The sequence below is a fragment of the Typopeltis vanoorti genome, chromosome 23, assembly GCF_054136105.1.
Source record: "Typopeltis vanoorti isolate ZY-2024b chromosome 23, IOZ_Tvanoo_1.0, whole genome shotgun sequence".
NCBI lineage: Eukaryota > Metazoa > Arthropoda > Arachnida > Uropygi > Thelyphonidae > Typopeltis > Typopeltis vanoorti.
The window spans coordinates 76,794,136-76,822,134 of NC_143571.1; the positions used below are offsets into that span (position 1 = coordinate 76,794,136).

Consider the following 27,999-nt stretch of genomic DNA (forward strand, 5'->3'; position numbering starts at 1 on the left):
TTGATAGAAAAAGAAAATTAGCAGAAATAAAATATAGAAAATTAAAAGGAAAAATTTTCTCATTAGAGTCGAATTTGAAGACTACGTTTGTCAGGCTGCAATCTTAAAGTGGAACAGAGCACAGTTTTCCATATTCTCCACTATCTGATGACAATTTCTCTGAAATGGCCAGCACACAATCATATCATTTATTATGCAATTTTCTAGGTTTTTAATTCTTCTACCCTTTTCTTCTTAAATCCATAATTTTTGAGCCATTGTATTTTATCACTTTCTTTTATTTCTGTTTCATTCTTGTCATTTCTTGAATAGCTAATCAGAGAAAATGTCATACAACCATTTAAAAACCTCAACAGCACATATGACCTTTCGACATAAAGACACCAGAAAAATTTTGCTCAAATTGGATGCCAAAATGTCTCCTGGTAATGACAGCATTCCTCCAATTACTCTAAAGGTCCATGCTCAAGAGTTGACTCCCACTCTATGATACCTTTTGCACCTTCTCATTCCATTGGTATCTATCCTGCAGTCTGGAAATTAGCCCACATACAACCTATTCCTAAATAAGGGTAACAAATCTTTACCTTCAAAACTACAATGCAATTTCTTTTGCCTCAATCCCTTCTAAAGTAATGGAAAGAACCATCAATACCTAAATCCAAAGCTAACTTGAAAACTCTAATCGAATAAATGACTGACAGTATGGATTCCATCCCTGCCAATCAAGGGCATTAATGAATTTAGTTTAACCCTTTATCCAAGTGTAAGCAAACAAAGTTTGTGCCTGAAAATATCTTCAGGACTGAGGTAAGGTGGTGCATCCCTAGGCAACTCGTAGCAAAGGTGGACAAAGCTCTCATCACTCCTTGTCTCAGTATCTCCCATAATGCAAAGCAAATCTCCTTGCAGACACGTATACTGCTATGCATTAAGGGAGGGGCCACTACCCAGACTGGCTTCGACCTTTATTGAGGTCTCGTCAGTGAGAGGCAGACCCAGAGTGGTAATACTAAGGCAGAAGCAATAGAGAGGTCATATTTACCTATACGAGTTGCCAACTGGTGTACCACCTTATTAATTTACTCTGGATTTAGAGAAAGATGTTGGAAGTTTATTTTGCACTTTATTTTGCATTCTATTCCTATATCATCCTTGGTCAACCACATCTCACTAATGCCTATAACTATTGGCCAAGTCGTGTTAATCAATGCCAAAAACTCCTGAACCTTATTTTGAATATTTCTGGCATTTGTATACATAAACTGCAATACCCCCTTGATCTCACACCTCCCTTACATCTCATGTGTTATTTAGTCAACTAAAGTTAAGTTAGTTAAAATACATTTTGCATCATGTGATTACTTCCCCACTTATTATCTTCTAAGTTGCCTGGACCCACAATCATTTGCATCACCTCTAAACATTCTAGTTTCCCTGACTTTGTACTTCCAAACTCTCACTGCCTTTCTCAAGATTCTTGACATCAAATCCATTTAGATGCAAGCCATCCACCCTACATAACTCCTTTCTTTCATCAAACTCACTCCACTAATCCTCAAACTCCACACCATTCCTCCTGCACAGTCTACACACAGACTCATTCACGATCATAGTTCTCCATCTCAGCTCACCTCTATCAATCATACTGTGGCAAAAGACTCAACTTTTACTTTCTCACTCTTCTTTTCTGCATGCACTAGTAATAACTCTTTTATGTCTTCCAGCATACAACACTTGTCACTTACTAAATCATCTGTACCAGCCAAAATAAACATATTTCACCTTAACTCTGCATCACTGGCATCCTTAATCTTAATTCCAGGAAAACATGATTCCATCACACTCTCCTTGAGGACTCCTCATATCAGAATCATCACACAAAATCCGATCTTTATTTTCATACTTGCACTCTCTTTCATGCTCCACTTTCTTGCCCCTTTTTTTCACTTCTGTATCATACCATCAGCCAGGCAAGTCTCCAACCACTCAATCTCGTATTTTGTTTTGTGAAGAACCCCATGTAAGTGTGCTATCCATTACCATCAAATATTCTCCCCTATGTCATTCATACTGCTTGCACCAATAACTAGACAATAGCATTATCATTCATTTCATCTTTCAAGTTGCCACTATCAATAATTAAATTCAAACACAAAACACTTTGGACAAACACATTCCTCAGTTTCATTCTCTTTTCAAATTCTCTCATTCTGTGAAGGCCATACATTTCATCCACCATAAACTGTCCACTGTTTTGTCTGGCACCATGACACACAATATAGTGTACAATAAAAGAAATGTTAAATCTTAAAATATCCCTTTAAATATAATCTTTAAATAACAGTTAATCACACAAGCACTCAAATATAATTATGCAAAAATAATGACTTATTGTTGCTAAAAATTTCCAAAAAGAACCTATCTTTTGGCACCAATATTCACAACTTTCTCTTCTTTCACCCTCTAGTGGCAAGTGGATGTTATAAACTGTTTCTGTTACACCTGTGAGTTTGCTATAGTGAGAATCATCAACTGCATATTCACATAAATATGAATTTACTTCATTATTTTAAAGTAATCTATTTCACTTAATTTCATTTTGCTTCTAAGTGGAATTAACTATGTCTATTTTTTTTTTTATTTAATTGAACTCAACAGTCCATTGCAAACTTCTTTTCTGTAGCAGTCAGTTTATCAAGAAAAACAGACCTACAATAAGTCACTCACTCATGAAAGTTATGAGGGTGGTTCCATAAGTTTCTGGCCTGACTAACTTTTAGAGGTGATAGAAAGAAAACAACTGTCACTTTTCAACATATTCTCCCTTTACTTGAACACATTTTTTCACATCTTTGAATTAATATTTCTGTGCCCTTGAAAAAATAGTCTGTACTTTTCTCTGCAAAATAGTCTAAAACTGCATATTTCACCTCATTATCATCTGCAAATTTCTTCCTCAAAGGTCTTTCTTCAGTTTTGAGAAGAGTTAGTCACTGGGTACTAGATCTGGACTATAGGGTGGGTGTTTAATCTCCTAGAAGTCACAGTCCTTCACTGCAATCTTTTGCAACAATAGCCATATGGACTGGAGCACTGTTGTGAAGCAGGCAAACACCATGACTCAGAATTCCTCATCTCTTCTCCTTTATGGCATAGTGCAGTTTGTGCAGGAGTGAACCATAATCTGCATTCATAGTGGTATTCCTTTTCTTGAAGTCAATCAAGAGAATTCTCTGGCAATCCCAAAAGATTGTTGCCATGATCTTCTTGGTGGACTGAGTGACCTCAGCTTTTCTCGGCAGTGCTTTGCCTGGTTTGCACCACTCCATAGATTTCCTATTGGAAAGATGGTCATAATAAAGAACCATGGTTTCATCCCCGATGACAATGGATTCCAGCACTTCTCTCTGATTCCCTTGGCAAAGTGCTAAAAGCTTGCGAGAACAGGTCACGCGATGCTCCTTCTGAACTGAAGAGGGAAGTTGAGGCACCCACCCTGCACTGACCATTGTCATGTGAAGCTTCTCGTGAATGATGTGAAAGAAATTTGTTATAGAATTTTGTTATTGCCCCAAACTTGCTCAGATTTATTTGAGCTTCAGCTATTTGTCATTGAACAGTTCCTCCTCAACAAGAGAGACATTTTCCTCAATCATCAATTCTACAGGCTGACCATCACCAGGATCGTCTTCGATGCTCTCGCTTCCTAGGCAAAACTTTAGGCCATTCCTTCAAGATGGAATATGAAGTAGTAGCTTCCCCATAAATACTATCCAATCTGTTTGACAGCACTTTTTTTTGAAACTTTTGGATCCTACCTCGTAGGATCCAAAAGTTTCAAATTGATACTAGCAATTCTTAACACTAATTTTCTTCACTGTATCTGTAAACTGCAGATTATGTCTTCTATTTTGTATTGTGGGGGGGAAAAAAAACTTACCACCTCTAAAACTATAAATGCACAGTCAGTGATGAAAGAAGGAAATCCATATATAGTCAATTCTCACTGTAGCAAACACTTATCACAAACTCGTTATAACAAACTATTGAAAAGTCCTAACCAAAGCTCCATGGGTAGAATGTTGCACAAGACGAAATTCACTATAGCAAACTATCCAATATAACACTGTTTCTGTCTAGGATGAAAAAATAAACATGACTGAACAAACATCAAAATATCTAGGAGTTGTTTGTTTCACTCATAAGAGTGAAGCAAACAGCTAACAAACAAACTGAAGAAATAAGAGAAATTGGAGTTTCCATTCCTTACTTGATCTAAGATAATAGCATTAGGAATTTCTGCACACAACCTCTGGGCAACGCTAATATGAGATTCAGGAGAATCAAAGCGAGCACTGGTTGGCGTCCTAACAATTTCAGCTCCTAATGCACGAAGTACGTCAACTTTTTCTTTGCTCATTTTCTCAGGCATTACAATTATTGCCCGATAGCCTTTCACAGCAGCAGCTAAGGCTAAACCAATGCCTAAAAATTAAAGCAGAAATCAGAACTTCAGTAATATTATCATAACATTTTTCATTAAGATAATTTAAAAGAAAAAAATTAAATCTTAAATAAGTGATGTTATTTTAACATTTTTCATTAAGCTAAATAAAATATAAACTATAAAAGAAGTGGAAAGTATAATTTTCCAATGAAAAAAAAACCAGTGAGAACATAAATTCTGCATTAAAAAAAAAAAAGTCTGTAAACAGCTGATCCCTTCCTGGAGTTCTGACCAATTTTTGTAGCATAACAATTGAGTGTCAATGAAAGAAAGACAGAACCATTAAATTATATAACTAGCATGAAATTTTATGTTAAAAAATTTGAAGGTCTTCCAGTTACTTACTCTGAATGCTTCATCTACTGATATATATCCTGAGGGAGTGAAAGAATGCAAGAATATAGAAGTGAAAGTGAAAGGAAATATAAATGAGGAAACAGAAGTAAGGTGACCAAACAAAAGGTAGCGAGATAATGGGAGTGACAGAGTGAAATTGTTGAAATGCAAGATTTAATGAAACAGTTATTTAAAATGAAAAATGCAACGAGGAATGAAAATATGCGGAGTGATATTAGACATTATGAAACTGTGCAAAAGAATAGAATGAAGGAAAAAAGGGAAGGTGACGAGCGATTCGAGAACAGTAGTGTAAGGAGATTTCATTGTTAGAGGATTGGTTAATGAGAGAGTCCATAAGGTCTGTTGTCCAGGAAAGAAAATGAGCACGATAATTCATGCTTCGGTTATGAGGAGGAAACAAACAAAAGAATTAGTGGTGTGGTGGTTGTGGGGACAAGTAATTTAAGTGGACATAAGTAGAACATAAGGACAAATATCAGGATGTTATTGAGGAAAGTGAAACAGTATAGTGGCAAGGTTGTCAGTGGGTTGCTAAGGTATGAAAATGAGTTAAGATGGAGAGCCAGAATCACAAATGGTATGATAATGCAGCTGTGGGAAGAGAAGGGTGTACAGTTTGTGGATGTATGGCATATATTTGAGGGATTATTTATTTAGCGTATGACAATCTACATGCAGTTATAAAAGGTACATAAGTCAAAATAAATATGTAAAAAGTAAGTGACAAACAATTAGAATAAAACAAAGACACTTATAGGTTAAGATCAAGTTGTCTGATCCAGTCTATAACAGGCGTTGTCACCTCCAGGAAGTCATTTCTTTGACCTGTGTATGCATGAAGACTGCAGCCAGTAGAAATGTGGTGGAATGATTGATTCGGGTGCCCGCATTCCGGTGAGGGGATTTTTCCACACTTGTACAGAGAGAGCTTGCTCATCTTCCATGCCTGGTGCGAATCCTGTTCAGTGTTATCCATGTCTTTCAGCTCAGTTCCATACCTGGAATGTTGAGACAATGCCTATCAAACCAAGTTTTGAGTTGGGCATTGATATTTATGCTCCACATTCATTTCCATTGTTATTGTAGTTGGTTGTTCTCAGGTATTTAGCTTCACAGAGAGGGGGCTTTCTTGATTTCAGTCTGTTGAGCTGTAGCTCTAGTATGTCATTATATAGGCAATTCAGTATTTCTGAGTATTTTATCATATTCTCATAGTAGAGCATGTGTTTTCATAGGTTTGGTGGTGTTATAATGTCGTAGTTTGTGGTTATATTTACTTAATATGGTTTATCTCCTTTACTTAACTATCTCGTGAATAATTTGTCCTATCTCAGCAACACCTATAATGTGTCTGTCTTTGTCTTACTATTATATAGTTCAACCCCTTAGATTATCACATGCACGAGTCTGATCTACAAAGGGAATGTATCAAGGTTAAGCCAACTCCTTGGTAACAAAGCTTCTGAAGTTAACTTCTCTTAAGATTCTGGGAAAATTTATTTGTTCTGCTGTGCCACCCAGAACCCTTAGATTGGAAAAATTTCTCAGTCAAGAAGTGAACCTTCAGATATGCACGTGGTTAATCTAATCTATTTCTATACTAAAAGGTATCAATTATCGCATTCTATAATCAACCATGTTTGCAGTCGTGGTCTTAATTAACAATTATCTCCCGCTTAGATCCGAATAATTTATGAGTGGAGCATCGGATTCTTAGACACAGGCAACCAAATTAATAAGAGCAAAAGGTTTAACATAATGATTATCATATAGAATAAAGAACTTTCAATTATCACTGTACTACTAGATTACAAATAAAATTATTCAATATACATCACACTGTAATTAATGCAACAAACAAAATCATTATGTTCAAAGATTCAAAGCTCGCATTCTTAGATTATAAAACCAATAATGATTTTTTAGGTGTTAATCATGCTGTCTAGATTAGATATCTCAAGGTCTTAACCATAGCTAGCAATCAACACAAGTACAATTATAATACATAGCACATATTGCTCACCAACTACAATTAAAATATCACAGTCCTGTCTTAATTCTAGATAGAGTCTCAAACTTTATGAAGGTCTATAATTCTTAAGTTACAATTATCTTCCTCGCACACATTACTTGATTAAAGGTTTACTATACCGAACTCTAGGATTCCTCATGTTTGTCCTTTCGATTCTTGGGTTCTTTTCCTTCTAAACATTTCTTCTCTCTATGTAAAGGCTAAAATTCCTGTCAGCTTAGGTTGGTCCTCATGGGGTCTGCATACCGATCATCTATACATAGAGTATTCTTAGCTCAAGGCGATTCTGCATCCATAAGGCACGCTATCTGGCCACTATCTTTTCTGGGAGTTGCCCGATGCTTCGAAAATCCTCTATTCATTCATCGTAAGGCTTAGAATCCACGATCCCTCTAATCACGACCCGACACCTCTGCTTCTGCCACCGAGAGAGAACAGAGACTCCAGACAAAAATCCCTGGGGGGGGGGGGGGGTCCAGCCCTTTTATATCAACCCCTACCGGGACTCCTTGTAACCCTAAATTTTTACCCGACACGTTATTCCTTTGCACTCGTGGGTCTTGCCTTTCTGTAGCATCTTCCCAGAAAACTTAGGTCGGCACGTGCCATATGCACGCGTGACCGCTTGAGACAACTTACTAATCCGGTGTCTTGCCCGTGTACTTTGACCTTATAATCTCAGTTGGTTATATGCAATTTACACAGTAATTCTTTTATACCAATTTTAACAGAAAATATGCGTATAACAAATTCATTGTCTAACATACAATTTAGTAGGTATTTTACACGGGAATATTCACAAGTTTTACACTAATTACGGTATCCAATATTTGTCAGGCTATATACAACTTATACTAAAATACAAGCATATCCTTATCAAGAGTAGTAACTTGTCAAATTATGAATTGTATTCATTCACGATTTAACAGTGGTATTAAGTTACTCAGAATTGGGAGCCAGTAAACAGGAGTTGTTTTTATGGTTCCAGTGATAAGTCGCATTGTGGCGTTAAGCTGGTGGAGTTTTAGATCTGATCATTTCATCAGAGGATGGAATTGTGAGTTTTGCACTTTCCTCCAATTGGTGTGAGATCTGTGAGTGATGGTGAACAAGGACCAGAAATTGAGAGGCTACATTGCTCAAGTTGTGAAGACTTTACATTAGTAATAATGGATGTAGAAGACCTGACGTGCAGAAATAAAGTGGTTATGATGCAATTGTATAAGGCCTCGATTGGGTCTCATAAGGATTATTGTGTATACAGATTTGGTCACTGGATTTTCATGGTGACAAGGATATGTTAGAAAGGATGCAAAAAAGCAGAAAAGATTCACACAAAAAATGGTCAGTGGTCTTTGGAATGTGGACTATGAAGACAGATTGAGGGAATATAAATTGCAAAGCCTCATGAATAGGAGGACAGGGGGTATGATTGAGATAAGTTAGTCAAGGATTGTTATCAGGTTGACATGGATGAGATTTCTCATAGAATGGGAGAAATCTCTTCCATGTCAACCTGATAACAATGATAAAATGGGAGAGTTCTATGAGAAAAAAGGGGTGGAGGAGTAGAACAAAAGGCCATCTCTGGAAACTGTATAAGGAGGGTATGAGCAGAGCAGCAAGGTATAGGTTCTTAATATGGAGTGGGTGGAATGCATTACCTGAGTATGTGAATATAAACACATTGAATCAGTTTAAGGTGGTTGGATGAGCTTTGCATGTTAGTGGTACCTCATGGAGTCCCACAATGAGTCTCTGACTACATGGAGATCAGATGATAATAATAATAATATCCTCAATGGGTATGCTGAGACTTTCATACAGAAGATAAATTCTTTCTAAAGTGATTAAATTGTTGATGCTTTTTAGCAATTTATTCAAAGAAGCTTGCTACGACTTCCACATAAAAAGTAAGTTAATCTTTTCTAGTGTTATTAATTTCAAAAGACATGTTCAATCAACTTTCTTTCAAATCAGTCAATACAGTCACCTCTCACTACAGCAAACTCCTGGGGACCATAGAATAGTTCATTACAGTGGATACGTTGTAAATTCCTTAAATAATTTAATAGTCGTGTGTTACCAACATATAACCTTTCTACAAGAATTACGATCATCCACAGAGATTCTATCGCACACAAGGCCTGCCAATATGGCACACTGAAGCTGAAGATATCGAAACAACTAAATTGTTTGAACTTCCTAAAACGCTGCCAGGATAATGAGGTTATCCCAAATTGTGTAAAATTAAAGCACCATTTCTCTTCACAAACTCTCTGGATTTATAACCGCGCTAGCTTTGCCCTACTACGAGAACAAATTACCGCTGTGCAAGTTCTCCTAGCTAACAAAAACAAAGCTATTCAGAAGCTAGAGGAGGAGTTCTCTGACACACTGCACCATGACCTTTGGACGATTCTCTACAACATCTCATGCACTTCAGCAGCAAAAGAATTTGAAAAGATTATCTTTTGAAATCTTATCTTTGTATCTTTTCACAGTTGAAAACTTTAAAAAGGAAGCCTGAGGCACTCAATGCACTGACATGTGGCCACAATTTAGTCATATCTCCTAAGAAAATACCGGCCGAAGAAATAATGATTCAGATAGAACGTGGTATCTGCAACCTTCCAAACCATATCGCCAACAATATCAGACTGGATGTAGCCAGTGTTCTCACCAAAGCAAAATCACTAAAAACCAACATATCCAAAGGTGAATATAAAGCTCTACAAGAAATGAAGAAAAACAAAGAAACAGTAATCACCAAAGTGGATAAGGGAAATGCCACTGTGGTTCTCAACCAAACAGACTACACAGGTAAGCTAATGCTTTATTATTAGATTGGGCTACCTACCTTCCTATTGAGTATAATCCCACTAACTCACAAATCAGAACACTCCAAAGGCTCCTTAAGAAGGTCACATCTTGGCCCGTGGAAGTTATCAACAAACTAAAACGTTTTAACTCTAGACCCCCCCTCCCCCTGAATATGTATTTTTGGAAGTCCATATAAACAAAATATGCCATTGTTACACCCTGATACCTTAAGAATGTAGAATTCCAAGCTATCATGGTGTAACATGAAGAGCAAATAAAATAAAACCCCTGTATAAAAGCTAGTAGATGAATTATTTAAAAGAAAGAAAAATATTCTTGCATCCAAGTAAAATATATGTCAAAAAAAAGTGTTTGTTGAACTAAATAATAAAAGAAGGAATGTATTACAGTTGTGATATAAAAAAAAAATTTGCTAAGTAAGACAGAAAAGGATTAGTCATAAGAAATTGTACGTGAGAGGCTAGAGATTAAAATATTAAGTAAATTCATAGAAAAATTTTGGAAGGAGGATTAAATTAGAGGCTAGCAAAAGAAAAACAGACTATCGCTCAGGGTCAATTCCCGGATTTAGACATCATCACGGGCTCGCCGACCAAAGGATGTTTGGCAGAAAAACGCCACCCTAATTGGTCGGTGAAGTCGAATCAAGTAAGGGGCGGAGAAAAGAAATTAAACAAGGTGCGTTAGGGATCAAAGTATAAAAGGGTTAGAAACCCCTCCCCATAAGGCTTTTGGGGTTTTTTTTTCTGGATAGTTTCTTCACAAGCTACTTCGTATAGGTTTTCACGCGGTTTTCCGTCGTCACAACAAGGAAACAAAAGTTAGCGGGATTCCGATTCCGTATTTCCTATGGTAAGAAACGAGGAATGCCATATAGTCAAAGGGAAAGAAGGTATATTCTATGTGTTTCATCATCAAGTGACAACTATGAAAAAAAGGAAATCTGTAAAGAAGTCGGCGTCCACATGAAGAGTTTCACAGCCATTATATAGATGATTCAAAGTGTGTCCTTAATTACGAAAAGTTAAGGTCGCGTAAGCACAGTTCAATGCCAAAAGAACTTAGGAGTAACAGATTATAGGAGAGATCATACCAGGATAGTTCAATCGGAAAAAATTAGAGGCCAATATAAAAAACTCAAGAGAAAAAGGTACTGTAAAAATCTCGTGTTAACTGAAAATCGTCTGTAATTGCACTCCTTATTCTATTTCTAAACTGTTGAAGAGATTAAGAAAATTATACTAGGACTTTAGTACCTGACTGATTATAATGAAAGTATCCTTGCTAATGTTAATATTATATAAGTAATTCATGTGTCCTGAGAATTATGCATGTGTATTGTAACGTATAGGAAAGTTTAAATGTCAAAGTTATGTGTTAGCACAGTGAAAGGATAATTTAATCTATATAGTTTTAGATAGTTAAATAGAGTGAATTGATCACATGTCCAGGTGCTACAGCATATAGCGTATATTCAGACTAATATAGGGTTAACTAATGTGTTAATTAGATAAGGGATTATACTTATGGTTGTATGAGTTGAATTTGTTATGGCGGCAAGATCGTAATACCCTTATAGGATCATGGCCAAATTACTTGTGATAAGCCAATGTTAATTTTGTAAATATTTTCTTAGTATTGAATTGAATTATATTAGAAATTGAATTGTACCATGCTAATGATTTTAATAAACCTTTGTTCATTGATAAAACAGTTGTCTGAAATTGCTGCCCAATGCACCACTTGAAAAACGTACGAACCTAATCACGCGGGAAATTAATGCGTTAAAAGACGAGATAAAGTGTCACGACTGCAATATTGTTTCACATTCAGACATAGTACTTTCTCCTTGTTTTTGTATTTAATATCTCAAACTAAATGTCCCAAAAGGCGCAGTATAATATAAATATTAGGGACACTACGGGGAGAAATAGCCTAAATATTTGTATTTTGGGGTGATATCTTGTGCATAGATAATAGTTGAACATAGATAAGCAGAATTTCTTTAATTGGAATAATAATCATAAAATGGGACACAACACCATTACGTCCCATAGTGGATGGCATTGATTCACCCACATACAAATTAGACAAACATTTAGCCAAAGCACTCGTACACCTATCACCTATACTGGCAACACACCATCACACATAAAAAATTCAGCCCACTTCAAAGCCAGTATAGAAAACCTCTCACTCCAACATACTGACATGATGGTCAGTTTTGATGTCTCCACCCAATTCACAAATGTCCCATTCAAGGAAACCTTAGAGCTTATCCAAGCCAAATTTCCTCCCGATATCTCAGCCCTATTTCAGTTCACAATGAACTCCGGCTATTTCATTTGGCAAGGAAAATTCTGCAAACAGATAGAGGGGAGTCATGGGTTCACCACTCTCCCTACCCCTGGCAAACTTCTTTATGGAGACTTTTGAAGAGAAAGCCTTAAACTCTGCCCCATAAAAACGCACTGTTTGGCTTAGCTATGTTGATGATGCGTTCACTATCTGGTCACATGGCTCAGATACACTCCACTCCTTAACACACTTAACAACCAACACCCCAGAATCCAGTTCATCTTGGAAAAAAGAGGAAAACAACAGTTTCCCTTTCTTAGACACTCTAGTCACTCGCCAGCCTGATGGATCCTTGGTTTTCTCTGTTTACAGAAAACCCACCCATACAGGCAGATACATTCCCTAGCAATCCCCCCCCCCACAACAATATGGGGTTATAAAAACACTATATAACAGGGCAAAATTAATCTGTTCAGATGACAATGCCCTAACCACTTAACTAAACCACATCCTTGATACTTTCTTAGCCAATGGCTACAACCCCCAAAAAATATTAAACCCAGTTAACCACAAGCCTCCTCCCCCTCCCTGCATAACAAAGATTACACTAAATCCATCATCATTCCCTATATCCAGGCACCTCTGAAAAAATAAAATCTTAAAATCTAAAAATAAAATCTTAAAACTTAAAATCCAAAATCTTAAAAAAATATGACCTGACTTCTTGTTACAAACCATATAAAAAATTGGCATCCCTTATCCGCTCTGCCAAAGACCAACCACTTTCAATAAACCTACTTGCAGCCGTAAACTGTCCTACTTTGGCCAAATGTCAAGATTTCAGAACACAAAGGCCACATCTGGTTTCAAAAGTACAGCCACTCTGGGCTTGCAGACCATGAATACCCACCACAGAATATGTTGGAAGAAAGCCACGTTAATACACTGCAGCAAGTTTAAATATGAAAGATTGTTCATAGAATCAGCCTCAGCTCTAAAAAACTTTCCAAACCTCAACAAATTTGGATGCATGAGACTGCCCCAAATTTGGAAAGCTTGCATCATGAGAACATCAGCCAAGACAACCCAATATAGCCTGCTAGGGGACACCATCAGGACTCTAGGAACAACAGTAGTTTCTCTCTTCTGCCTCATTTGTGTTTTTGTAGTACCTGCGTGCACGTGTCATAGTTGTATGTTCTATGAAGATGGCAATGTGATATTGCCGAAATATAGGAGGTATTTATTAAAGTTTCTTTTAATTAATATTCCAGTATACATTGTAAATTCCTTAAATAATTTAATAGTCATGTGTTACCAATGTATAAGACTTTCTATAAGAGTTACAGTGGATAGTTTGCTGTAATGAATTTCTTTTAGCACATCATTACACCTATGGAGCTTTGGTGAGGTGAAGGATATCTGTACTAAAATTCAGATATCTATAAAGTTGTTATTTAAACATTTATTTATTTTTTGTATGTCCCAAGCAAGATGTTTTTGGGATTTTATTTTTATCTTTGGAAACTGAAGCCTCGCTCTAATGTGTAATTTAAATAAATATATTTTATATTTAAGCGAGACTTCAGTTTGAGCTGTCGGTTTCTGAAATGTTAGTGTTATTTGTTTTTGAAATGTTATTAGTGTTATTTCAAAACAAACATTTAAAATTCATTATGTTGACACTATGACAAGTGCCAATATTTAGGAGAGGTACTAAAGATAACCACTATAAGAACTTATCTCAGTGAATAAACATAAATTTATGAACTGAGGAATGTTATATATTTTTGCTTCTTTCATTACAGAATTATAAATACCAACAATGGCAGAGCACAATAGTTGACTGGAGCAGAAATTGCACTTCTATATTTCCAAGCATGTGTAACAGTGAAGAGAAATGTTAATGGATGTCACTAAAGTATCTGTTTGGAAAAAAGAACACAGTAGAAAGAGAACTGTGACAGTCTGTGTCTTCAGTATATAAAGATTGAATGGAAATTTATTAAAAAAAAAAAAAAAAAAACTAGAAATGAGAGGGGGAGAGAGAGAGGGGGGAAATCATAAAAGAAAAAAGCGTGAAATTATTGTAGTTGGTCCATACAAGGATTTATTCAGTTTATACTGAAAGAAATGCAACTGTTTTTCACTTCACATAACTTGTTTTCATTTATTCAAAGAAGTTTGCTGTGACTTCCATATAGAAAGTGAATTAGTCTTTTCAATATTGAGAAAATACAGACTTATTTTCTTTTATAATTTAAATTAAATTATATGCAAAATTTCAGGCTATTTGTTTATTTGTTTTCAGTTCAAGATTAATCAAAATTGTGACACATCAATTATGCTTTACTGAAATCTTGCTCAATTATCCTTTCAAAACTTCAATGTGTGACTCCCCCCACACACACACCAGTGGTGTCCCGTGCCCATTTAGGTTGGGTGTGCTGTTGTGTGGCTTAGGCAACCGGTGCTACAAAATTCACACTGTTGGATTGCCTTTTTTATTGATGTATGAAATTTTAAAAGTGCATCAGTGCTCATCTTAATTGGTCCAATACAATTAATTGTAGGATAACTTTGAATACTTTAATTTCTCAATTAATATAATTTTAAATATGGAAAGCATAAAGGTCAAATGAACAATAACTATGCTTCATGCACACCGTTTATGTGAGGCACAAAGGGTTTACGCTTTATTGTGAGATTAGAATATCATTGGCAAATACTAGAACGAGACACAGATAATTTGAATTTTGATACGATTTTTAAATACAGTCATATAATGTGCACAGAAATTGGAAAACTTAATCACTTGAGAAATTATTATTTTTCCAGATTGAAGCAAAGAAAGGCTGAAATAGCTCGTTTTACTTATTTATACTCAAGTTCCAACCTTCTTTGACTACAATCATACAATCTACAAGAACTCCTCCAAAAAACACAACATTCAGTAGATTGTTGACACTGTTTCCCCCATTATAAATATGGGCAAAAAAGTTATAAATTTATAGAAAATTCTATATTACAAACTTGTCTACATATCAGTGTCCTAAACACATCAGTTAACACTTTATGCTCACAAAACAGATTAAACTCAGAAAACAAAAACAGCAATTCATGACAAATGAGAATGTTTAATTGGATTGGTTGACACAAAATCAATCACGGCCACTGATTTCTGGGTGCTATTGTCTCAGTGCACACCCAGTCTCACCTTTTGGGTGTTTTAAAACCAATGGAATAGTAAGAATTTAACCAGCTGCACCATCTGTATGTCTGTTCAAAGGGCTCAAAGGTTATGTATTTGTGACTGCACACTCAGACTATTAATATGAATGCCATGTAACGTTTCTGCATCAAAAAGTGCCCTCTTCATTAAGAATTAGTACACTGAGTACATTGTGTTTAATTTTAGGAATCACATGAAATCAGAAAACAATCAGAGGAGTCTTTAACAGGAATAATCGCAAAAATATAATATCAGTCATGTTACTATTCCATGAGCATGCACTGCACACCCAGAATATACACCTCTGATATATAACATAAGGCAATGCCATATTTCTCAATCCTATGATCTCTCTCATCTTCTCCTCAAATGTTTGAACATACATGATTTGTTGGGGTGGAGAACCATTGTTAAGAAGTGTTTTCCTTTCAACCTGCAGGGGTTGGTCACCAGGCAATGCATATTCCATCTTAATGGTTGCTCTTGGTGTACAGAGGTTTTGAAAATTTTTGTTCATGAGAATCAGATGAAAATCTGCAAATATTACGTTATCCCATTTTTACTTTATACTTTAGAGCAGCAAAGAGAACTATTCTTAAACTGCTCAAGATAACTTAATAGGCTTGAGTTATCTTGAAAAGGTTAAGTTATTGAAGTGTATTAGATGAAAACAAGATATGGCCCTCCTTCAATGAGTACCTAACTTCCTGGAGGTGCCTATGTAATAATCATACTACCATGTTCAATATTCTGATTTAAAAGAAAGGATGTTTGAATTTTAATATACAGATATCCTACACAGGATATTTCAGTAGCTTGTTATAGTGAGCTAGTTTGTTATACTGATATTTGATGTAGTGAGAGTTAACTGTATTTGTTGGATATCTGATTTCATCAACTAACATTTCAGTCTTCTAAAACTTTTCCTTTTTCTCCTTCCAAGATCCATATCAATGCTATCTTTAGAATTTCTCCTCTATCCATTCTTTGTAAATGGCGAATCCACTCCCATCTGCATGTTTTTATTTCATAGGCCACAATTTTTTGCTTTGACTATTTATAAATTCATCATTTTTATACATTGTTGCCAAGATACTTTTCATATTTCATGCAAAAACACTTTGCTTGAAAAGTACAGGCAGTTCGTACTTTACAAGTTCTTTTTTTCAAGTATATCTAATCAATGCCTATGTTAAAAGGTAATCCAGATATTATGCAACCCTGTTTCACATCATTCCTTACCTCACCATTCTGATGTTTTTCAGGTACAATATCACAGCTTTTACTTTCTTTAGAGATTTATCAAGAATTCCACATCTAAAAATTATCTCTGTACAACAAAATTTAAATATGCAATTTAATTGCAATAAATAAATGCTAAACATTCACAAATATGGCATTTCAAACCAGATGCATAGCTATACAATACAGTACTACTGCATACATTTTTTTTTGTCCGGGAAGATGAGAGCATCTGCCTCACATAACATAAAACAATTACCATATTGATGTTTTTTTTTAAGAGTGGTTGTGTTGCTCTTCATTTCCACTATCTTGATTTATTTCAAATTTATCCTCCTTATTAATACTGTACAGTGTGCCAAAACGAAGTAATACTACTGAGAATGATAATAAATTTAGTTTTATCCTTTATCCAAGTGTGAGCAAACAAAGTTTGTGCCTGAAAGTATCTTCAGGACTGGGGTAAGGTGGTACAACACCAGGGCAACTCGTTGCAAAGGTGGAGCAAGCTACCAACACTCCTGTCTCAGTATCTCCTATAATGCAAAACACATCTCCTTGCGGATATGTCTAATGTTATGCATTAAGAGAAGGGCCACTACCCAGACTAGTTTCGACCTTTATTGAGGTCTCTTCAGTGGGAGCCAGGCCCAAGCTGAGATACCAGGCAGAAGCATTCGCAGGTCATCTCTACCTATAGGAGTTGCCATAGTCAGACATATCCGCAAGGAGATGTGTTTTGCATTATAGGAGATACTGAGACAGGAGTGTTGGTAGCTTGCTCCATCTTTGCAACGAGTTGCCCTGGTGTTGTACCACCTTACCCCAGTCCTGAAGATACTTTCAGGCGCACACTTTGTTTGCTCACACTTGGATAAAGGATTAAACTAAATTTATTATACTCTAACCAAGTGAAAAATAAACTTTCAAAATACTGAGAATGATGTTAATAAAATAAACAGCAAACAGGAATAGCATTAGAAACAAATATGAGATCATAAGCAAATATGCAGCCAGAAATGACTTAAAAATTTCTGTGCAAAATATTACTTAAGCACTTCAACATTTACACTATTATTACTTTAAATAAAAAAAAGTAACATTTAAGAAATTAAACTACTAACAACAGTTTAATCATTTAAACAATAGTTTAAACTATTAAACTATTGGTTTGTGGACCTTTTATGACATTACTGTGGTCAAATTTCATTGTTAAGGGGGTGGGAAAAAAATCTTGTTTTTCACATTATCTATGCTAAATAATTTCCCATTTTACGAGCACACACTAGGAATGAATTAACTCAAAGTCAGGAACTACCCATTTTTTTGTCAATTTTCATGTTTCTGATCCATATAATAACAGCCTTCACATTACTACTGAAATCTTCATTTTGGTTTTATTATGAAATTTGAATGATTTCCTTGTCAGTTCCACCTTTGATATCAATATTAGCTCCCAAGAAATTCTTATCTTTCACACTGGATGTTTGTCAACCATAATATCTTTTTAATATTTGTTTTCAATTTAAGAAATTTTGTTTTATTCATATTTAAGTTACCTTTTTCAGCTGTCATATACAACTTTGCTTGTATATTATTGTGATAATATCAAAGCTGTCATCAGCATAATCTAGATCTTAAGAGTAGTGATATCAGATTCCATCTTATTTCACTGGTGAATTAGTTCAAGGAGAGACATGATAGGTATTGTGTGAACAATGATCAAAGTAGATATCCCACAATAGTCTGACTCCACTGAGATGTCTGACAAATAATAATTCCTCTCCTTATACTTCTAATCTTTTTCATAATCTAATCAATGCCTATGTTAAAAGGTAATCCAGATATTATACAACCCTGTTTCACATCATTCCTTACCTCACCATTCTGATGTTTTTCAGGTACAATACCATGGCTTTTACTTTCTTTAGAGATTTATCAAGAATTCCACATCTAAAAATTATCCAGAGTGTCTCTGAAAAAACACAAAACCATAATTGGATGGTGAGAGAAATAGGACCCTCTCTGGAAAGATTATATTTGCAGTAAATTACTGTAATCTATTTCTGAATAATAGATTTGCACACTGGCTGCCTGAGAGGTATCAACAAGTTTTGTAGGCAGAAGCAATATCCTGGAAGAGGAAAGTCACTAGGAAGCAATATCATGGAAGAGAAAACCTATCCAAAATCATTAACTTATGTTAATGATATTGGGATAGGTTTGAATTGCACTATGCAGTTATTTGCAGAGGATGCAAAGTTGGAAAGAACTATGATGAGTAGGGCAAATGTTAGGACATTGCAAGAGAAGTTAGATAACCAAAGTGAGTGAGGTTGCCAGCTCAATGTTGCAAAGCATAAAGTTTTAAAATTAAAGAAGCAAAGGTGAGATTACAAAGTATAGAACTAGTGGAGATATCTTAGAGGAGATAAGAGATCTGAAGGTGATAGTGGATAAGAATACAAAATTCAGAGACATGTTGCTAAAATTGTGAGGACAGCACAATGCATTATTGCAACGATGCAGAGGACACTGACTTGTAGAAGTAAAGATATTCTGATTCCATTGTATAGGCCTTGTTCATGCCATATATGCATACTGTATATATATTTGACCATCACCTGAGTTTCTAAAGAATGAAGAGATACTGGAAAAGGTCCAAAGATGATTGATTAAGGTGAATTCTGGTCTTGTAAGTATGAAGAAAGATTGAGAAGATGCAATTTATAGCATCTAATGGATAAGAGGGGAAATATGACTGGGACATCTAAGTTGGTAAAGGGTTATTACCAGATTAATGTGATGAGGTTTTTCATAGAAAGCGGGAATATAAAAGAGAAAAAAGAACATCCCTGGAAGATGTATAAGGAGGGTGGGAAGTTTTTTGTATGGAATGGTGGGTGATTGGAATGAACTGGAAAGAGTGGTAAATGCAAAGGCAGTGAATGCATTTAAAAGGTGGTATAATGAGCTATGGGTGCAAGAATGAGACCTCTCATACAGTATTCTTTTTACACAAATTATGGACTCTACAACCGTGTTATAAATAATTATTTTAATTTCCTGACATTTTGACCTTCATATTAAGGTCATCATCTGGAGTACACACACACACACACATATATATATATATATATATGACAGAATGATCATTGACTCGGTTAACATACATAGTTTTATGAAGAATTAAATGACTAGAACTGAGATTTAAGTAAAAAGGTTTTAATATAAACACACTACTAGTTTCGGCCTGTAACAGCCTTCTTCAGGTGACATTATAAAAGAAAAAACACTAAACATTGAGGGTTAAAAGACTATGAACAACAGACAGTCTTTATACATAATTAGCATGAAAACGTTGTAGTTGTATTTGAAGCTGTTCTTTCGTTTGTTGCATTGTTGGGAGAGTGCATGTTTGCTGCATCACGTGAACGCCAGTATATGATTACAGCTGAATGACTATCTGGGAGGTTGTAGCTTAAGTTGTTATTTAGATGAACAGGATTGAAGATGATTTCTCTAGATTCCACAATTTTCCTCTCTATTTCGTCACTGCAACGGAAGATGTTAGTAGATTTTTCCCAGCAGACTTTGTGACTTTGGTTATCATCATTAGGATTAGCCGAGAAAAGGATATGACTTGATAATGCACTCGCTCGCTGTCTCTTGTAAGTAATGTCTCTCATGTGTTCTTCCATACGCATTTCGACAGATTTGTCTGTCTGTCCGAAATAAGGAATATCGCAGTCGCATAATATTTTATATACACCAGGGTATTTGAGTTGATGATGACAAGGTTTTGGGTGGCTAATTAAGGAACAGATCTTTGGAAGTGGAGTGAACAAGGATCTGATATTGTATTTTCTTAGAACGTTTGCTAATTTGTGTGAAACAGTACTTATGTAAGGAATAGATATATTGCCTTTGAATCTATTTGTTTCTTCTGAGTGATGTCTAGGAGGATTAAGAAGGAATTTGTCAATGATATTCCAAGAAAATCATTTGTCAATGATTTTCTTGGAATATCCATTAACTTCGAAAGAAGTTTTCAGATGGTTTATTTCTGTAAGCAGTTCATTTGGGTCATCAAGAAGAGAACGGGCTCTATGTCCCAAGGTGGAAATTATTCCAAGCTTATGAGGAGGGAAATGATGAGACTGACTGTGCAGATATCTGTTAGTATGTGTGGGCTTTCTATATATCGATATTTTTAGTTTACCAGAAGAGCGAGTCAGTTTGACATCAAGAAAAGGTAAGGAATTATCCGTTTCAAGCTCAGCAGTAAACTTAATACTTTGATGTCGGTTATTGAGATGTTCGAGGAAAACCATAAGGGATTCATGTCCATGGCTCCAAACAATGAAGACATCATCCACATAACGTTTCCAAACTTTAGGTGTTAAAATAAAGGAAGAGATAGCCTTGGTTTCAAAATCCTCTAAGTAAATATTTGCGAATACAGGGGATAAAGGATTACCCATAGCCAGTCCATGATTTTGTTTATATATATTATCTTGAAATTTGAAGTAACCGGACCAGATGCAATGTGTAAGCAAGGCTAACATTTTTTTGGATAACTTGTCCTTGAGTAATGTTAAGACTTCATCTGTAGGGACATTAGTGAACAAAGAAGTTATATCCAAGCTAGCCATGATGTCATTTTCATCAACTATAATATTCTTGATGTATGTAACAAATTCTGTAGTGTTCTTGATAAAGGATGGTGACTTCCCTGAATTCCTCGCATATATGGTGTTCCTAAAATCCATAAAGAGAACACCCCATTACGCCCAATTGTAGAAGGTATCGATTCTCCTACATACAAACTTTCAAAATATCTTGCCAAATACCTCAAAAGTTTTTCAGGGAAGTCACCATCCTTTATCAAGAACACTACAGAATTTGTTACATACATCAAGGATATTACAGTTGATGAAAATGACATCATGGCTAGCTTGGACATAACTTCTTTGTTCACTAATGTCCCTACAGATGAAGTCCTAACATTACTCAAGGACAAGTTATCCAAAAAAATGTTAGCCTTGCTTACACATTGCATCTGGTCCGGTTACTTCAAATTTCAAGATAATATATACAAACAAAATCATGGACTGGCTATGGGTAATCCTTTATCCCCTGTACTCGCAAATATTTACTTAGAGGATTTTGAAACCAAGGCTATCTCTTCCTTTATTTTAACACCTAAAGTTTGGAAACGTTATGTGGATGATGTCTTCATTGTTTGGAGCCATGGACATGAATCCCTTATGGTTTTCCTCGAACATCTCAATAACCGACATCAAAGTATTAAGTTTACTGCTGAGCTTGAAACGGATAATTCCTTACCTTTTCTTGATGTCAAACTGACTCGCTCTTCTGGTAAACTAAAAATATCGATATATAGAAAGCCCACACATACTAACAGATATCTGCACAGTCAGTCTCATCATTTCCCTCCTCATAAGCTTGGAATAATTTCCACCTTGGGACATAGAGCCCGTTCTCTTCTTGATGACCCAAATGAACTGCTTACAGAAATAAACCATCTGAAAACTTCTTTCGAAGTTAATGGATATTCCAAGAAAATCATTGACAAATTCCTTCTTAATCCTCGACATCACTCAGAAGAAACAAATAGATTCAAAGGCAATATATCTATTCCTTACTTAAGTACTGTTTCACACAAATTAGCAAAAGTTCTAAGAAAATACAATATCAGAACCTTGTTCACTCCACTTCCAAAGATCTGTTCCTTAATTAGCCACCCAAAATCTTGTCATCATCAACTCAAATACCCTGGTGTATATAAAATATTATGCGACTGCGATATTCCTTATTTCGGACAGACAGACAAATCTGTCGAAATGCGTATGGAAGAACACGAGAGACATTACTTACAAGAGACAGCGAGCGAGTGCATTATCAAGTCATATCCTTTTCTCGGCTAATCCTAATGATGATAACCAAAGTCACAAAGTCTGCTGGGAAAAATCTACTAACATATTCCGTTGCAGTGAAAAAATAGAGAGAAAAATTGTGGAATCTAGAGAAATCATCTTCAATCCTGTTCATCTAAATAACAACTTAAGCTACAACCTCCCAGATAGTCATTCAGCTGTAATCATGTACTGGCCTTCACGTGATGCAGCAAACACGCACTCTCCCAACAATGCAACAAACGAAAGAACAGCTTCAAATACAACTACAACGTTTTCATGCTAATTATGTATAAAGACTGTCTGTTGTTCATAGTCTTTTAACACTCAATGTTTAGTGTTTTTTCTTTTATGTCACCTGAAGAAGGCTGTTACAGGCCGAAACTAGCAGTGTGTTTATATTAAAACCTTTTTACTTAAATCTCGGTTCTAGTCATTTAATTCTTCATAAAACTATATATATATATCACACACACACAGAGAGACAAGCTAAATTACATTTCACATGATCAACAGTTATTCTACTGGCCTGATCTCTAGTGAAAATAAAATAAAATAAATTAACTACATCAAAGCTATATTCTATTTAAAACAACATCAGTGAAACATACCTTCATATAGATAGTTTTGTTGCAGTAAAAATGATGTCCTAACTTAATGACAAGTGTTATTCTATTATATTAGAGTTAGGATCATGGATTACCTATGGTCCTATTTATAATTAACTCTTAGGGAAAAAGGTTAAGTGGGTAGAATATGTGCCTTCCATATGCTTGGGATTTTCAGACCATCATTATTGTTAAGATTAGGGTAATTGATAAGAATCTCACAGGCCTCCTTAAATTTGCATTCATACCATGTTTTCGCGTGATGTAAACAACAAGTGCTTCTCCAGCCAATTCTATGTAAAGTCTAAATTAAAGATACCAAGAAATTATATACTTGGTTTAATCCTTTTTCCAAGTGTAAGCAAACAAAGTTTGCACCTGAAGTATTTTCAGGACTGGGGCAACTCGAGCAAGGAAGCTAAGACTTCACATCACTTGCCTTGGTATACCAAATTGCAAAGCACATCTCCTTGCAGATATGTATAATGCTATGCATTATGGGAAGGATCACTACCCAGACCGGTTTTGACCTTTATTGAGGTCTCTTCAGTGGTAGCCAGACCCAGAGGAGATACTAAGGTTGAAATAATTCAGAAGTCATATTTTCATATACAAGTTGTCAAAAGGTGTCACACTTTATTATTAAATGACTCTGGATTAGAAAAAGTTTTGGAAGTTTTTTCACTTGGTTAAATTATAAATTAAAGATACCAAGAAATTAAATAGTGTTCACAGCATGATCAGAAAGACCAGCTTGATCATAGTTATTATATTTAATGTGTCATTTATGTTCCTTTTTTCTGATTGGAATTGTGTGTCCCGTTTTCCCTTTTTAGGGCAGATTGCAGGTGCAATGAATACGGTATACTCCAGGGTGGGCCAGCAGAGGGGGGGGGGGATCCTTGGATGAGTCGAGTAAGTTCTTTAATTTTGCAGGAGGTTTAAAAGTGGCTTTAAGGTAGTATTTTTATGGTATTCTGTTTATTTTGTCTGATATCCCTTTAATGTATGGAATGGTTACAGTCCATACATTAAATGTACAGAATTTTGTTGATAGTATTTTGGCTGTAACCATTTTTTTTTTTTTTTTTTTTTTTTTTTTTTAGTAAGGTATCACTGATAACTTAATTCATCTTTAATGGAGCAAATCTTCAAAGCCCTGCTTTAAGTGCATTAATGATCCCTAGTTTTTGTGTTGGGTGATGGTGGTAGGAATTTTTGTGTATATATTGGTCAGTATGTGTTGATTTCCAGTAACAGTGAAGGAAAGACTGCCAGAAGGAAGACGTATAACAAGTGTATCTAGAAACGGAAGTGTGCTCTTCTTTTCAATCTCAATTGTGAATTGTATGAATTTGTGTTGTTTGTTTAGGTGGCTGAGGAAAGTGTCTAATGTCTGGTGGCCATGAGGCCAGATAGCAAAAACATCGTGAGCATATCTAAGCCAGACTTTGGATTTTAAAGGAAAAGAATCTAGAGCGCATTGCTCAAAATCTTCCATGTAAAAGTTAGAGTTAGCAATAAGGGAGAATAATGGTGAGCCCATGGCTGTGCCTTCTTTTTGTAGACATCAACTGGAAAAACATGATTTATTAATCAGTTTTGATGTCTCTGCCCTCTTCACAAATGTCCCAATCAATGACATAATCCTTCTATTACAGGACAAATTCCCTCCCGATATCACAGTGTTCTTTGCGCATGTACTACTTTCTGGTTATTTTGTGTGGCAAAACACTTTCTACCTGCAAAGATAAGGCACAGCTATGGGCTCACCATTATCCTCCCCCATTGCTAACTTTTACATGGAACCTTTTGAGCAACATGTTCTGGATTCCTCTCCTTTTAAAACCCGAAGTCTGGCTTAGATAAGTTGAAAATGTTTTCGCTATCTGACCCCAGATATTAGACACTTTCCTCAACCACCAAAACAAACACAAATGCATACAATTCACAATTGAGATTGAAAAGGAGAACATACTTCTGTCGTTTCTAGATACACTTGTTACACGTCTTCCTTCTGGCAGTCTTTCCTTCACTGTTTGATGGAAACTGACACATACCGGCCAATATATATACAAAAACACCTACCACCACCATCCAACACAAAAACTAGAGATTATTAATCCATTAAAAAACAGGGCTTTGAAGATTTGCTCCAATCAACAAGCACTTAAAGATGAATTAAAAGTTATCAGCAATACCTTCCTAAAAAATGGTTACAGCCAAAATACTACAAAACAAAATTCTGTACAAGACCTCACTTAAAATCAAAAATAAACAAGACTACAATAAAACTGTAACCAATCCAGACATTAACAGTTTTTATTATTCACATCACGTATACAAATTATACATATTATACTATTCAACTCGTATAATTATAACAATATTTCACAATACAATTCAATCCACAGTACAATGTTACAAAATAAAATTCAAGTATTACTATCATATTCTGTTGGTACTAACACTTATTTTGGCTATTATCTTATTATGGTTCATAAAAAGTTCTCATATATGGAAGTAGAATATAATATATTTCGAATGGTTTCATAGTTACGATAAGTAACTTGTTTAGAGTAATGTAAGTTAGTTAATGCAAATATGTGTAACCAAGGGCCGTAGCCATACTGGTTACTAGAAAAGTAATTAGCTCAAAACAGACACTGAGAGTCCGGGGACTGCATCTAAGAGGGCTCCCTTACCATCATTCAATATGTTAATATTTTAATACCTAATTGAATGAACCAATTTGTAAATCAATACCTTAATCAGTTATGATTAAGGTATTGATTTACATTGTATTGATGGTTTTGTGAAGGGTAGATCATGCCTCAGTAACTTGCTCACGTTTTATAACACAGTGACGGCTGAACTGGATAGGGGTAATGGGTTTACGGTGATACTACTGGACCTTGCCAAGGCCTTTGATAGGATACCACATGGAACCCTAATCAGTAAACTGGAGCAGATGGGTATAGATATAGGGTTGGTGAGATGGATAGGAGGGTGGTTGAAGGAGAGATATCAAAGAGTGGTTTATTCAGGAGTGGAGTCTAAAAGACTTCTTGTGACTAGTGGAGTGCCACAGGGCTCTGTTCTTGGACCACTGCTTTTCAATTTGTTCATCAATGATATTGGAAAGGATCTGAGAGGAAGTGTTCACTTGTTTGCTGATGATGCAAAGTTGGGTAGAGCAATTGCGAGTGCACAGGATGTCAAAATTTTACAGGATGATTTGGAGGACTGAGCTAGGAAAAATGGATGTCAGTTTAATGTGGCAAAGTGTAAGGTTATGCACTTTGGGGTGAAAAGAATAGCAGCAGTATATCGCATAGGTGGAAACGTACTCCAGGAGATTGATGAGGCCAGGGATTTGGGAGTGCTGGTGGATAGGGAGATGAAGTTTAGGGGGCACATTGCAAAAGTAACTAAAACAGCTCACCAAATCACTTGGCTTATGAAAAATACTTTAACATGCAGAGACGAACAAGTTGTTGTTCCTCTGTATCGAGCCTTGATAAGACCCCATCTGGACTTCTGTGCCCAGTTATGGGCACCAGGGTTTCTTCGTGATGGGGAGGAAGTGGAGAGGGTCCAGAGACGAGTGACCAAGATGATAGCAGGTCTGTGGAATGAACCTTATGAGAATAGGTTGAAGATTTGTGGGTTGCAGAAATTGGACGATAGGCGAAGGAGGGGTGATATGATTGAGACATTCAAATTACTGAAGGGTTTTTATAAGGATTGATCCAGACGATATTTTTGAAAATATGACTGGTGGTGGGAGGACTAGGGGCCATGCATGGAAGCTGGGCAACAGCATGGTTGACAAGGGTGTTAGAGCTAGGTTCTTTACTTGGAGAGTGGTAAATGAGTGGAATAAGCTTCCAGAGTCTGTTGTGGGTGCTACGACCGTGAATGAGTTCAAGGCAAGGTATGATAGATACTGTGTGAATGTTGAATAGTTGTTCTCGACATGATGTTAGGGCCTCCCTCGATGAGTCTGTCGACTCCTTGGAGTTTCCCGGAACAATAATAATAATAATGATATACGAGTTATAATGATCTTATACATTTAAAATAATTGTCAACATTCTTTAATCCCATAAGGTAGTTTCTCGATCTTTTTCTGAATAAATATTCCGAGGTTATAGATTTAATTTCATTCGGAAGTTTAGTATAGCTACTCGTTGCAATGTACTCGAAAAATTTATGAAAAATTTCGTTGTTAGCCTTAGGTACTTCCAGCGTGTTTCGACCGCAGTGCAATCCATTGTCTACATTATATACCAAGAAACTTTCAGTGTTTCTTTTTACATATAACAGACAACTATAGCGATATAGTTTCTGAAATGGCAGAATATTATGAACAATATACAGATCATTGGTTGAGTGTGCGAAGTCGGTAGTAGTTATGACTCTAATTATTCTGTTTTGCATTCTTATTAATGGAAAGAGATTGTTATAATAGTCTCTGCCCCAACAGGTAATGCCATATCGCAGTGAAGAATAATTTTTCCAGGAATAGTATAAACATCTTAAGAATGCTGCATTTACAAATTTTTTTAACCAATATATTCTGTTAATTTATTTGTTAAGAAAGTGGTGTGGGAGTTCCACTTCAAATTGCTATCCAATCGATATGGAGACCCAAATACCTGATGGTTTTTGTTTTTTTGATTAAGCTACACTTACAATTTAGAGTATCACTACATTTCCTTTCATGCTATTTTATAGTTATACTGTGATCTAATTTATCTGTTAATGTAAAGTACATATATCTCGTTTTGTCGATATTAATGTTAAATCCATTGTTGCTAAACCATATACTTAGTTTTAACATATTATTAATCCGATTTTTTAGATCTTCAAGGGTTGTTTCGGTGTATACTAAAGCTGTATTGTCAGCAAAGGATTTTTTGTCAAAAAGT

General features: G+C 35.6%; 1 protein-coding gene across 6 annotated transcripts in view; it reads right to left on the minus strand.

Annotated features, from left to right (window-relative positions):
* Cbs (Cystathionine beta-synthase) overlaps window positions 1-27,999 on the minus strand; it is a 251,449-nt gene that overhangs the window by 101,795 nt on the left and 121,655 nt on the right. For all 6 annotated transcript variants that reach the window (XM_090413161.1, XM_090413156.1, XM_090413160.1 and 3 more), the window contains exon 5: window positions 4,274-4,488. In XM_090413161.1, the coding sequence (XP_090269287.1) occupies window positions 4,274-4,488 (215 nt within the window). The remainder of the gene's footprint in view (window positions 1-4,273; window positions 4,489-27,999) is intronic.